This window comes from Sarcophilus harrisii, chromosome 6, assembly GCF_902635505.1.
Source record: "Sarcophilus harrisii chromosome 6, mSarHar1.11, whole genome shotgun sequence".
NCBI lineage: Eukaryota > Metazoa > Chordata > Mammalia > Dasyuromorphia > Dasyuridae > Sarcophilus > Sarcophilus harrisii.
This window is the reverse complement of record NC_045431.1, coordinates 140181277-140196832: the sequence shown is the minus strand read 5'-3', so window position 1 is coordinate 140196832 and position 15556 is coordinate 140181277. Positions and strand designations below refer to the sequence as shown.

Below are 15556 nucleotides of genomic sequence, written 5' to 3'. Positions count from 1 at the left end.
AGTGCTATACTTAGAACAGCATATAGTTTATGAAACATTGATTTAATAGGCTGAGATGATACCTTCTATGTATTTTATTTAGATTTTGGGATGAAGGGAAAGAGAAATAATTAATTTCTCAAATTTCTCAAAATTAATTCCCTCTGTTAAAACCAATAAATTATCATTTTAATGAATTGAACGTGTAAAATGTCTATGAATAATATCAATCAATACCCTTTGTTATGTTTGGTTTTGGTTTTGCAAAGCAATCAGGGTGAAGTGACTTGCTCAGAATCACTGAGCTAATAAGTGTCTGAAGCCATATTGGAACTCAGGTTTTACTAACTCCAAGGGTGGTGCTCTATCCATTTGCCATATAACTTTCTCAATACCCATTGTTATGGCAGGTATTATTTTTTTAAATGAAGTTTGTTTTTCAAAGTATTTCTATCTATAAAATTAATTATAGATTTCCATCGCAACCATAACTCCTGATGTCTGTTTGTGAAGGAAGTAAAGTTGATTTAATTTAGCCATGATAATAAAATAAGCTCTTTGAGAACAAGAACTGGTTTGTTTTGGTCTTTATGCAATGGAATATTGCACAGTGCCTGACACATAGTAGGTGCAACAAATCTGTGTCAGTAGAAAGAGCTTCTGGAAAGGAAAGGAAAATAATTTCTTACCATGATGTAATCACAGGACTTTAGTTTTCTTCTCCCTTCACCTTAATTTCCTCTCTGTCCCCAACTCCCCCCAAAAATGCAGAAAGCAGAACTTTGGGTTTTTTTGGTAGAACTGAACCATAAGACTTCAGGAATACTGAAACCTTAAGATTTAGTTGAAATAAGAAAAGAGGAAAAGAATTATGTAAATAAGAAACTTGTTGGGTTTGGAAAGAAATGAGAACTGAACCTATTAAGTCAAGATCAGCTAAGGGGCCAGAGAGATGGTCAATATCATTGAACAAATTGGGTTATCAAAGACACTAATTTGCAGGCCCCTTTCATTCTGACAACAAATACTCAAAAGATAAAAATACTAAGCTATTCAAAGAAGAAAATATCATATTGTAACAATTTTCCTTAGCAAACATGCATAGTTATTTTTATTTCAATAAAATAGCTTCCTGGTAAGGAAATGCAAATCAGCTACTGCTTTATATTTTAAAATCTTGGGTAGTTAGGGGGAGAGAGTGAGAGACAGTAAGTATCAGAGGTGAAATTTGAACCCAGGTCTTCCAGGTTGAGATTGTCCTCTTATCTCCTTCCAACACTTATATATACATAATAGCATGTTCTGATTAAAAGCCTGAGAAGCAAGCCTCTAATAGATAGATAATTATTAGACTATTAGAAAAATAGTTTAGAGACTAATAGAGGAGAGATCTTAGCAGACAATTAGTATATATTGATACTGGTTTCTACAATAGTTTTTCTACATCATTCACTGTAACAAAAATATAGATGTAATCCACATGTATATTTGTATAGTCCTAGTCCACTATATATGCCTATATATGCATTGTGTTTATATGTGTATGCATGTGTTTACATATATTTATTTATATGTATGTATCATAATTCCCAATGCAAATTATCTAAATTTCTAGTAGAGTAATAATGATAGTAGTCATAAAAACAATATTAACAACACCACAGGTTGCCACCACACTTTCTAACAGTGAACAGCTGTTAACCTAATTGAAACACACACACTGTTCCACCTATGTTTTCCAGATCTTCGGAAGACTTTTGAACAAGAACCTTTAGGAAAGGAAGTATCCTTGGAACAGGAAGTCCTGCTCCAGTGTCGCCCACCTGAAGGCATACCCATGGCTGAGGTGAGTGACCAACAATTTTCTGCATTTAGCAACTGGCACTTAATTACCCTAATTGAGGCCTAATCCATGGCTAATGGTGCAGTGAATTAAGGTATGGCATGATAAATGGGTGATAATGGAGTCCTAACTGCCTGCTTCTGGCAAAATAGATTGATTGGAAACTGATTAATGACTTGGGAGTCAATTAGAATACCTCACTGGACAGGGCTACAGGCAGCCTAGTTTTTTTCCCTTTTCAGTCCCTTTCAAGAAAATGGAACATTGCAATATTTTATCTGACACCTGGTAAGTAAGCTATCTGATATATGTATATATCACTGTTTTTGTTTTGTTTTCTTTTGTTTTGTCATCAAAAGAATAGGATCCATTGAGGCAGTGCAAGTTTGAAACTATATTATTGTGAATGTTTTTATGATTATTTCACTGACAAACTTAAAAATTGCTACATGACAGCAAACACTAGTTTGGGTAAAGGAATTAGCTGGTGCATATGTGTGTGGGTATTAGCTTCTTAACTCAAGAAAGATTAGCCCAACATTTATTGCATATGTTTATTTCTACTATTTTCTGCTTTATTTCTGTTAATAAAAGAGGTGTCACAGAAATCTTCTGACCACTCATCATTAAATTAGTTCAGATCAAAACCTTTTTCTAGTCATGTTTAATAATCAAAACATGTTGATTTTTGGTTTTTTCATATGTAGAAATGTTTACACATGCTTTTGCTTAGTATATGCCACTCTGGAGAGGTCTGATAAATGACTTCCCAAATTTTATAGTAGAATAGTGAGTAAAATCAATCTTCTAGCATTTGTTATGCTAATTGGTCATTTAAAAATCTTACAACTCATTCCTCTCAGATGATAAAGGAAAAAAAACATACCATACTCTTTATTGAAAGTTTGGTCACATCTCAGTTAATGACCTCTAGACTAGGACATTCACTAAGTCAACATAACAAAGGGTTTTATATTAACAGTTAACTTTCAAGTTGCTAATTACATTGCATTACCTAAAAGTTTATTATTTTCAGTGACTTTTATTTCCTTTCTACCATATAAAAGAAATCATTTCTAAGTAATAATAAATTGAGACCATCCCTATAGCAGAATGATTTATCAAAAGCATTAAGTGCTTTAGCTCCCCATTCTAAAGGAAGTTAGAGCTTTTGAGAACATCAGAATTTTCAGAAAACAAAAAATTAAGTTAACAAATCAGTAACTTTAGGACTCCATCCCCTTTTTTATTTTAGGAGGTGAAAGCAAAAACACATTTATTTCACTTATAAACAACTTATTAATAAATTATCTAAGAACCTCACATTAATCTGAAGCTTTGTTTTGGGTTTCACATTTGCATTTGTACATGTCACATAGAAAATACATGGCAACACTCCTAGAGGTATTTTTATTACCTTTTCATAAAAGTATTTCCTTAAAAGGTACTAAGGTATTTCCTTAGAAGTGATATTGAATCTGACATGCTTCTCAGATCTGAGACTTAGTCATGGTTACAGTTAGTCCATGAAACAGTGGAAAATCTGATACCCTGGCAATACTTTTATTGTCTGTCAATATTTCATCAGTAGATATCTTTATGGCTACAGCTGTATCCTTAGCTGTATTTTTTCAAAAGTCAAATGTAAACCTCTTCCAACATTACTACATTAAAAATCAAAACATAGCACAGAAGAAGTATGTCTGTCTGTCTGTCTCTCTATCTATCTATCTATCCATCTGTCTGTCTGCCTATCTATCTGTCTGTCTGTCTACTTATATAATTATAGCTCTATATATCTCAGAGTGAACTGATCTTAGCAAAAATATCCAGTGAGAAGAAATCCTAATAAGTACACATCTTTTCTAAGCTCCATAACAGAGTGGTATACTTTGTCAAGTAGTAAAGATCTATGGCTGCAAGCTAATTGGCTGTGAATTTTATTTGTACCATCATCGGGGAAGAGACCAATTAACACTTGGCAGGCTCAAAAATCATATACCCATTTGACACTAAAAAGAACTATTCTTAATGTGTTTTTCTTTCTCCTTTTTGAAGTCATAAGAGAGATCAAGCACATATGCTGGCAAGCAGCCTAAGATAGCTTCTGTGTAGACTCTTTTCAACACTATTATAATCACAAAGACCAGAAGCTAATGAATATCTTAATGTGACACTTTATTACTGCCATTTGCTCAAGAGAGTGAAATAAATTTAAAAAAGAAAAAGATGAAGGGTAGCTTGGTAGGTTGAAGGATTACATGATTACTTTAATTTAGAGATGGATGTATTCTTTGTTTAATACTTCATTTATTTGTTTGAAAACTATTCCTAAAGTAGAGAAGCATTGTTAAATAGAAGTATAATTCTTAAAAGAATTGTGGACTCATAGATTTACGTTAAAAAGGACTTTAATCCAAACCCCTCATTTTCTAAATAGGAAAATTGAGGTCCAGATAGGTTAAGTGACTTGACCAGCAGAGAAATCATTTGAATTAAGATTCTTCGTAGCCAAAGCCAAAACAGTTACAGAATCATCTAGAAGAACAGCTAATAGTCCAAAAGAAGTAAGGGATTGAACTTTTAACAATTGTAACAAATATTCCATAGACTATTCCATAGTCTAGTGTGAGGCACATAGTAGGTTTTCAAAATATATTTGTTGTTTATTTCATTGCTGACAGACCTTTAGTACATCAAATTAATATTAATGCTTGTATATGTATGGAGAAAACAAAAAACCTTGCACAAAATCTTTTTTAGATATTCAGTGATATTCTCTCTCTTCCCCATCCCTTTTCAGGCCAATGAATATCTAATGTATTCTATTTCATAATCTTCCAGCATCCCAATAAACTGTTATTTTTTTTCCATATTTGATGCACTTATTATAATTGTATTTTCATTGTTTCATTTTTTTAAGGTGCATGTTCATATTGGACAAATTTAAAATATTAAGTGATTAAGACTACTTAAAAATATTATTCTAAAATGTTTTAAATTTTAAAATTCTTTCCTGAATGTTGTTTCTACTAATCCTGTTCTAGAACTGAAATATGTAGCTAATGCAGTCTCAAAACAAACAATACAAATTAAATAGAATTTCTTAAATAAATGTTTATAGTGAGTCAAGGACACTATCCTTCCTTCTAGTGATGATGGTACTTCAGTTTTCACAGATACATCTCAGTTTCTCTGGGAAGTAAAGGGATTAATTTAGTTACAAACTTTAGTTTCAGAACAGCTGTGAATCTGCACTGCTCATTTTTGCTCATGCCAGAGATGAAACAAAAATGTTGAGATCATATGGTGAGCCAGGGAAAAAAACACTCAGAATACAGTTTCATGTAATTGTCTCCTTTACATAAGTCAGAGATCAAAATTATCAGTGGATTTAAAATTAGTTAATATGGCATAAGCAATAAAACTTAATATTAATTGAAAATGTGTTTTTTGTCATACCTTAACAAGGTGATAATTGCCTATCTAATTATAACTGAACTGTCTCTCATAGGAGTTTAATGAAGAACAGGGAACAGTGTACAACTTAGTGACCCAGTTGTGTTTAGAAACCATCATATTTATCAACATTTGCATCTTTAATTAGCAAGTGGGAAAAATATGAGTGAGGTGAAAAGAAATAGATTATTTTGCTGATTCTGAGTAAACATGAAACAAACTCTTTTCAATGGGATGCTGCCAGGGGATAAAAAGCTGATAGCAGCAGCAGGAGACTTAAAAATATTTGGCATCAAGTGGTCACCTCTATCTAATTGATTATTAATATGACTATTGTTTGCTTTGTTTCATCGAGTTGCTTTATGTTTTGCTGCTGTTATTTCTAATTGTTACTCCATGTGCCTGAATTTCCATGCAGGTATATTGTTGCCCCTGCAGCATTGTATATGCTCTTCAGGCAAGAGAGGTTTTATAGAGAAAAGTAGAAGAAGTTAACCTGAATATTGATTTGGAGGAAATATTGCTTTCATTACACAGTGCTCTCAGTTGGAATTTCTTACTAGAATGAGGAATTATAAATTGTGAGATCATCGGTCCTGTGGTTCGGTTTTTAGTATTTTCTTCCCTTTTGTGTTCTGGACCCATTATCAGCAACTTCCAGCATAGAAACGGCTTCCACCCATGCAGATTGGCAACTTTTCTATAACAGAGGCTCAGTCAGACAATTAACTAATTGCAATGATTACTGGGCCAGTGTAAAATCTTAAATCTTCTAATCTGCCTTCAATGGCAAGAGTCCCTTGCATCCAGATACTCTTCTTGGGTCTGTTCCCTATTGGTTAATATATTTCTGTTCCTTTTAAGTCTTCCCATGATGCTGAAATCATAACTTCCAGGAATATCTCTACTTCCTAAGCCTTAATACCTACTCGCTCATTATCTCCTTTAGCCCAATGCTCCCCATCACACACAGTATCTCACTTCAAATCTCCCTGCCTCTATAATGAATAATTAGTCAATTAGCTAGCATTTATTAAGCACCTTCTGTGGGCTAACACCATGCCAAGTGCTGGAAGTTAACACATTTACTTTTATTTTAAACTTCTTCACCTCTTCTTTCCTTTTTCTGGCATTGACTGACTCCTGACTCCCTCTGTATGATACTGAATCCTTGATTTTCTTTCCTGGTGCTTTTTTTCTTTTCTGGTGTCACATTTCTTATGCACCTTAACTCACTAGTCTCAGAGAGAGAATCAGAATATTCCATGTTCCCCATTAGCACTTCTAGACTCTTCTGTTATCACTTGGCAAGCGCTCACTGTTGAAATTTATTTTATCTAAACTGATTATTCCTTCCAGATTCTGTACATTTTTATCATTCTTCCTCCTTTCTCTATAAATTCAATACCTAGCTCACAATTTCCTTCATCCCAACATCCATTCTCATATTTGGGGAGTTATCAAACATGTTGGTATTCCCTAAGCCCCTTATTTCTCAGTGTATTTCACTCACATGAATTACTTTTTTTTTCCTAGCACACATACACAAAAGAATTGTGATACTATTCACTCACATACTCAATAACCCTGAAACTTATTTATTCGATCATAATTTATCTTTCTATCTCTCCCTGTACCTATTTCTAAATCTATTCTTTATCACTGTTGTTTCCAAATCTTCCTCCACTCATAAGTATTTTCCCAAGTCATCACCCCTGATTTGGAGATGCTTTTCTCTTTCCAACCTTCTTCTACTTTTAAATCCATTGTTGACTTACCACAGCTCATGAAATTTTGGATAGTTCCTACTCTCTTCTTCCTCTCTTCCTTTTCATATGCTGTTGAACAGAGCTGCAGAAAGTTGTTGAAACTATGCTGACAAGATCCAATACCTATTTATATGATCTAATCTCAGTTGTGCCCTCACTGTAACAGGGCAATCATTGTTATTGTTCAGTCCTTTTTTCAGTCATATTTGACTCTTTGTTGGCCCTATTTGAGGTTTTCTTGGCAAAGAAATCCTTCTCCTTCTTCAGCTTATTTTACAGATGAGAAAATTGAGGTAAACAGAATGAAGTGACTTGTCCAGGGTCACCCATCTAATAAATATCTGAGGCCAGATTTGAACTCAGGAAGATGAGCCTTCCTTATTTCAGGTTTGACCCAACCTCTCCATATACCTCTCTAATTCACTTTCTGTTCCATTTATCTCAACAGTGACTGTTGTTCTTTTCTCTCCCCTTACCTTCTATGGTACTCCTTTAAACCTGCCTTTATCTTTCTAATCTTCAATCTCTTTTTATATATGCTTCCTTTCTTGGTGTCTTCCCTTATACCCATGTCTCCTCTATATTTGAACCTTCCATCTACATTGGCTATCATCTTTTGTTTCTCCTCCTATTCTCACTTATTCTTTCAAAAACTTTTCTCTTCTAGTGTTCCTACTTCTGCCTTTAGTCTGTTCTAAACTTTCTGAATTTCTAGTGACTTTCTAATTGCAGAATCTAACAGCCTTTCCTTAATACTCATTCTTCCTAATTTCTCTGTAACATTTGATAATGACCTTTATCTTCTTGTTAAAAACCTTTATCTTGATTACCTTTATCATCTCTCTAGATCTTTGCCTCTTAGAAGTCCTGGTTTTCTTCAAGTTCAGCTTAAGTACATGAAACTTTCATCTGCTCAAAAACTAGTGATCTTTATATTAATTTTATATATACATCTTCTCCAAAGTCTTAATGCAGTTTTTATCCTCCAACAAAATGAGGACTCCAGGAGGGGAGAAACTATTTAATTTTTTCTCCTATATCCTCAGAATAATTTTTGGTACATAGTAGGTGCTTAATAAATGCATGTTTTTGACTAGTTTTCAGTGTTTTATGTAAATTTCTTTGGTATATGTCCCAAGAAAATTAATTCCTTCAGGGCAGGAAGTATTTTTTTTTGTCTTTATATTTCCTTCCAGCACTGAACACTGCATGGTATATAACAGGCTTCTGATAGATGCTTTATAATTGTTTGAGATGCAGTATGGTTTAATGGGTAGAAGTAAGTGGCTTTACAATCAGGAAGAACTGGGTTCACTTTCATCCCCTGACAAATACTGATTGTATGACCTTTGACAGGTCATTGAATCTCTCTTATCCTCAGGCAGAACAGGTGCTGAATTAATAAAGAGAGTTTCCTCTACCTATAAAAGCTCAGATATAAACTACAAGGGCACACATATCACTAAATAGGCTATTTTAAAATGAATGCTGATTTCCTTCGATGCTGATTGAATAACTTAATGCTTTGCAGTTGAATTTATGGGATTTCGGGACAGATTAGTTCCCATGGTATATGGGAATTTAGTTCTCCAAAGCAATGAACTTGGACATATGTGCAATTAAGGGAGTGTTTCCTCAGCAGAAAAACAAATTCGTTCTTTTGGCAGCTCAGACAAAAGTAACAGCAACCAAGCTTAATGTCAATTAAGTTTTCACTTGCCATCTCATTCCCAACCCAAATTTTTTTTTGACAATCTTCTAGAGATAAAATTTCAAGTTGCTTACATGTCATTATTTTTTAAAAATTTAAAAATATACATAGTGTTGCTTGTTGATGAAAAATGGATTATATACAATGGATAGAGGTTAAAATGAGAGTTTTTATATCTGAAATATCTAATAATACAATATGCATCATAATATTTCTACCTTTTCCTGGAAGAGCTAGGAGGGAACTTAGCACAACAGGACTCCAGGATATAATTAGGAGGCCTTCTTTCTGGGCTATGATCTTTCTCATTGAATGCAATACATTTTGATAAATGTATTTTTGGTTTTTGTCCTTTAAAAAGTCTGTATTTGCTATTAAATCATTCCTTTGAATAGAGTGTGCTCATTTTTGTCTCTAAAATATAGGCAATGAAAAAACCATTAAACCCCTTAAATACACATTGCTGGTGGTTGGAAGCAATATGATAAAAATAGTGCTAGAATGTTGAAGGTTGGTTGAAAATGGGCCCAGGCACTATCTATTGAGGGGCTGTAGGGGACACACATGACTCAATAAAGTAAGGTGAAAGTATCTTTTAGATCCATCTAGTGTGCATTGTTAAAATGATATCAAATGATTCAGGCTAATTTCTATACTTAGGTAATAGAGCTTGGCAAGAAGTTTCAACTTCTAGCTAATATTCCTAGTATATTGACTTGGTTGCCTGTATATTGACAATTGGCACATACCAACTTTCCTCTTTTATATAATTATTTTTTTGATTAATACAGCCTCATCTAATTCTTCTACTCTAAAAGAACCATGATCTTTGGAATAATTTCTTGTCCTATCAAACTGTTCTGAATTGATGGAGACTAGTTTTGACTTCTGCAGATTTTTCCTGGATTCACTTTTCATGTTGGGTGGCATGTGGCAGTTTCCCTCTGTTAATTAGAACAAATATGCCAATTATGTTAATGTATCTCCCGATACCAATCAGTGAATAATTAGACACAACACATCTGTCTTTCACAAGGGAATAGAATGGAAAAGAAGAAAACTGCAAGGTGCCCTGCACATTATTAGCATTTGGATTGTACACTGTCTGAAACACTGCTAGAACTTATGACATGTGAATTAGCTTTAGTAACATAGAAGACCAAGGATAGAAAAATTGTATCATATATGGTCATCAGTTTTTCTCCATGTCTCCCAAAGGAAGAAATTCAGAAAACCAAATGGCACTAGAAGAACCTACTTTCATTGCAAGAACAGCCTCAGTTAACAGTTTTGCTAAAGAAATTAAATGCACTTTTTTTCTTTTTTTACACATTTATCTGTCAGTAAATTGGATTTACAGCTTAACCTGTGGTGAATTGTGGATAAAATAACCAGTCTTGTAACATAACGAAAGTTGTGTGATATGATCTTATCTTTTAAATACTTGGAGAAAGTTCCTCAGGACAACCCCAGGAACAGATGGGAAGGGAGAATTAAGTATCTACTACATTCTAGGCACTTTTATTTTATAATAGTAATATTTTACAAGCATTATCTCAGCAGATTCTCACAATAACCCTGTGAGCTATGTGCTATTTTATAGTTGAAGAAACTGAAGAAAACATAGGTTAAGTGGCTTGTCCAAGGTTATACAGTTTCTGAAGCCAGATTTTACTTTCTTGACTCTAGGCCACTGAGAAACCCCTGATACTGAAATATAAGGCAAGACTATGGCAGCACATAGGAATGAATGGTAACCATTTTCTTCTCTTCATGTGTGGTTTTGATTTCCTTCCACTACAGCTCTATACTCTGAAAACTTTCCATTTGATGGATTTGGGGGGGATATTAATGTTTGATGTGGTGATATCTCTCAAAAAATATTCCTGAAATTTATGGGGCTATGTTATAAACAGGCAATTGTAGGCTGGGAGCCTGAAGGCTCTGGCTGCCCTTTCTGAATGTTAGATTACTACAACTGGTCATTAGGTTTCCATAAAGTGGAGTAGATAAAAAGAGGTCATGGCTTGAGTTTCTCACCAGGAATTGGAAGTGAAAGTTCAACTGCAAACAGAAAAGCCAAAATGATTAAGGGAAGAGAAAGACATGGAAGGAGGCCTTTTGAATAGTCCTGTAGCCAAAGAGCCTTCTATTTTACTTACTTACTTACTTACTTATTTATTTAGTTGTTTTTTTTTGTTTGTTTTTTTGTTTGTTTTTTGCTGAGGCAATTGAGGTTAAGTGACTTGCCCAGAGTCACACAGCCAAGAAATATTAGGCTGGAGCCTTCTATTCTTAATGTTCATAGTATTCAGAATCAGTTAAATAATTATCTAGACATATGCTACAAGTCTCTCCAAGTCACTTCTTTTACATGCTACTACATACTCTACCAGAAGCAAGATGTCTACTTTCATTCATGTGGCGATACACTCTGTGCATGGGCCAGACTTCTGGGACATCTGTAATAATGCTCCGATTCTTAGTACAGTTTATTGAGTGGATTCTAAAGGAAATTTTAGGGTTCACATTGGTAATGGAGGGATTTGTTTTCTGTTAGTTGATGAAGAATAATGAGATTTTGGTGTATTTTTCTGCCTGTTTTATCATATCTTTCTAGGTATTACATGTTAAATCTCTTTAGCCTATTGACATGTCACATAGTTTTGATGATTTTCATGAAAAATCTACATTGAATCTGAGCTTAAAAATTAACTTATTCATTCATTCACTCACTTGCTTAATTACTTTTAATATTTGATTATTTATTTGTTCATTCATTTGTTCATATACTTATTTTTGTTTGTTCATTGTCATTATCATTCATCTCTTTTTATGGAAAGTAAGCCTGCACAGTTGTACACCAAGTTTCTCTTTTAGACCACACAGTAGATAAAGCAATAGACCTAGAGTCAAGAAGACCCAGATTCAGCTTCATTCACTTAATAGCTATGTGAGTCTCAGCAAGTTATTTAATCCTATTTGCTTCTATTTCCTCATCTGTAAAATGAGCTAGAGAAGGAAATGGCAAACCCCAGTATCTTTGTCAACAAAACCCCAAATGGGGTTATGAAGAGTCAAACATGACTGAAAAACAACAAAATTATTATTTTTTATATTTAATTTTCTTGAGATTTTTGCACTGATAAAGAAATTGCATTTTATTATTTGTTGAAATATATGATTTTGTTAATATAAGATCTCTCAGTGAAGAAACTCCCTTTACCAATCCAGTTAAGTAACTAATGTGCAATTTGAGGTCTTAGAGAGTTGCCTGGGACATTGGTCACATAGACAATATGTGACAAAATCAGGATTTGAACATATCTCAAAAGCATTGAGAGGCTAGTTCCTATCCCTCATCCCATGCTGCCTTTTTTACTATCTAGTGTACACAACATATATCGTACTATAACATGTGATCTCTTGTGTATAGTTTTATTGTTATTATAATTTTATTTTATCTGTTTATTGTAAGTTCTCTGCATAAATGACTATTATAATTTTTTTAATTCAAGAAAAAGCATTACTTACCTACTCTAATCATATGCAATAATTGTTAGCACATGTTTACTGAATAAATCAAAGAATCAAAGATGCTCACAGTTAAAGGGAAATTTGGAAGAGTTGCATAGGATCTCTTTCATGTTGTTAACATAAGTATATTATATTTTCGTAGTTAATCATCTATTTTCATTGAATTCTTAGTTTTTCTACCATATAGTTGGGTATTGCAAATTCTGAAGAACCTTTCTTTGTTTAAAGATCAATTAACATATGTATTTCTAAAATTATCATCGATAATTGAAAAAGAACTTACAGAATTGCTTTAATATGAAAAATGTGCTCCTAATACATAAATCAGGAAAATAAAACATAGAAAGAAAACGATAGATTAATATTTATTTAAATAAATATTTAAAAGATTAGCAAAAAAGGTTGAAGAAATATACCCCAAAGTTATTCATTACATTGATAATTGGATTTTTATCAGGAATCCAAGGATGAGTCTCATATTTGGAAAATAATCAACACTGTTGGTGATATTAAAAATAAAAACAAACAAAATTACATGATTATGTTAAAAGCTTGTAAATCATAGCATAGAGTCCATTTTTAGATTGTCTTTTTTTTTTAATTTTCTTAAAATATATATCTAAATCAAAAAACCAAGCATGATTTGAAATAAAGAATCCCTAGAAGTTTTCCCTGTTTAAAAAAATGGGAGAGGAGGAATTTTAAAACAAAGACACATAATCATTTGCTTATAAAGCCACAGAGTCAAGAAATTAATTGAGAAAAATAATAGCTTCAATAAATAACAGAATATAAAATAAATTTACAAAATCATCAGAATTTCTTTATATAAGAAAAATAAAAATTAGTAGAAAGTAACTAAAAATTGCATAAATTATTATCTAAATTAGGTTACCAGAACACATTCAAAAATTTTATCAATGCAACTACAATATATTAATCTTAATATATACACACATCTATATATATGCATACTATATACACTATCTACATACATATACATTGTCTATAAACATACACATGTATACACATATACATAAGACTATACTATGCTGGTTTCCACTTGTCATCAATTTCTCCGGAAATGGATAGCATCTTTTTTCATATGTCCAATTCTTTTCATGTTTTTCTAAGTCAACCAGCTCATCTTTTCATACACTACAGCAATATTTCAACACAGATTCTGAGAGAATGTCTATAAAAGTTTTTCTTCCCATTTTTCTACATTCTTTCTCTTCTTTGCTGTATAGATTTTATTTATACAAAAAAATTGTATTTAAAATAATCATAATTATGCATTTTATAAATTTCAACAATACTCTCACTTTATATGATTTAAGATCTGACACTGCTGAATCTGCTTCCTTCATATCTTTTTTCTCCCTTTTTCTTTGAAGTTCTTGACCTTTTATTCTTCTAATTATTACTATTTTTTCTAACAGTAAAATTTTTTTAATTTAATTGGAATGTCACTACATAAATTTAAATAGGTAAAATTGTTACAGTTTTTTTATTATGTTGACTTTACCTACCCATAAACAATAAATATTTCTGCAATTATTGAGATCTAAATTCATTTGTTAAAACAATCATTTTATATGATTTTTATATGAGAAAATTTATATGAGAAAAAAATATTTTTATATGAGAAAATTCCTTTCATTCACATTCTAATTACTTGTATATTTTCCTCCTTCCTATTTTTCCTTTCTATCCTTCTCACTGTATTATTATCCCTCCACTTCTGTTTACTTCTACCTACTCTCTTGCTCTCCTATTCTTTAACCTACCTACCCTTCCAAGAATACCTCCTTCACCCCTCTCCCTACCCTATGCCCTTGTCCTCTAATTTCTTTCTAAATTTAGAGGAATTTTATACCTTTTATCTCTATATGTTGTTCCCTCTTAAATCCATTACCAAGTAGAATAAGGTTTCAATACTGCCCACTCTCCCCCAACTAGGGTTTCTAGGGTTTTGTTTTGTTTTTTTTTTATCTCATTGTCTGAGATAATTGCTTCTTTTTTTCCTCTCCCCAAACATTTTTATGTTTTTTTTTTAAAGTCATCCCATCATTCTTGGCTCAAACCAAGTCTTTCTTTTAAACTACCCAAATGAAAATGATAGTCGTAAAAGAACTGGTAATATTTCTACATATCCCCATATTAACTATCTGTGGTTGGGTTCTTTCTCCTTTCTCCTTTGCATTTTTAGTTTTAGTTTTAGTTTTAGCAGCTATTAGTTTGAGGAATTATGTCCCAAAGGAGCTCCTTCTTGCTGTTATTTCTGATTTCTGTCCCAAGGCTTAGCCTTGGGGGACTCCTCTCTACTCTTAAACTTTGGCTACAGGTCCTGGTTATGGAGTCCACCAAATAATCTTATTTCCTTTGGTCCCTCCCTTGTCTGCAAACACCACTGTCCTGTCTTTCTTGAAACAGAAACCAGGAATTCTGCTTACTTGCAAGCACAGAATTCCTGGTTTCTGTTTCAGCCCCTCTACTACTGATTGCATTTCTCCCTGGCTAGAGGAGTCTGCTCAGCACAGCTGTGCCTTGTTTCCTTTGACAGTAGAAGGTCCTTCAATCTTCTCTTATGCCTGTTAAACTTCTTCAACCCCCTTTTTCTTTAAGAAGAAAGTTTCTAATCCCAGATGCCTCCAGGACTTGTTTTTTTGTGGATTCCACAAAGTTTACCTGTTGGTATTCATACTTCACTTAGGCCTAACCTCTGCTCTGAGAGGTCTGGTGTTTCTTGGAGTATTAGGTAGTAGGAACAAAATGTGGAGAAATAAGAAAGACTCATTTTCCTGGGTTCAAATCTGGCCTCAGACACTTATTAGCTGTAGGAGGGGAGATTTCTTTGGAAATTCAGGTGTTTCAAAATGTTTATCTTTTTTTAGTACAATTTGTTAGGAAGGGAAATGGTATGATGCATGTGGTCCTACTTGACTTAATTACACAAAAAAAAAGATCAGGAAATAAGGAAGGGAGAATACAGCTAGAGATATCTCTAGGGAAAAGTCATTCATTTTTATTAGTGTTAGCACATCATCAAAATTCCATGGGCAGGTAGCACTTCCACATTGTCCTCAGCTGTTATCTATACCCCCCTCAATGAGATATGAGGATTGTAGAATGTGTCTAAGGGAACCCAGCTACAATTTGTGTTTGTCAAATATTTGTAGCCATTTTAGAAAACATACTTTATCCCTGGTAGTACCCAAGCTATATTTTACTAATAAACTTTTCCTGTTACTTTTT

General features: G+C 33.0%; 1 protein-coding gene across 2 annotated transcripts in view; it reads left to right on the top strand.

The window, feature by feature from the left end:
- The window catches only part of UNC5C (unc-5 netrin receptor C), a 407070-nt gene that overhangs the window by 273754 nt on the left and 117760 nt on the right, over nt 1-15556 (top strand). For both annotated transcript variants that reach the window (XM_003772864.4, XM_031941564.1), the window contains exon 4: nt 1722-1825. In XM_003772864.4, coding sequence (XP_003772912.1) covers nt 1722-1825 — 104 coding nt within the window. The remainder of the gene's footprint in view (nt 1-1721; nt 1826-15556) is intronic.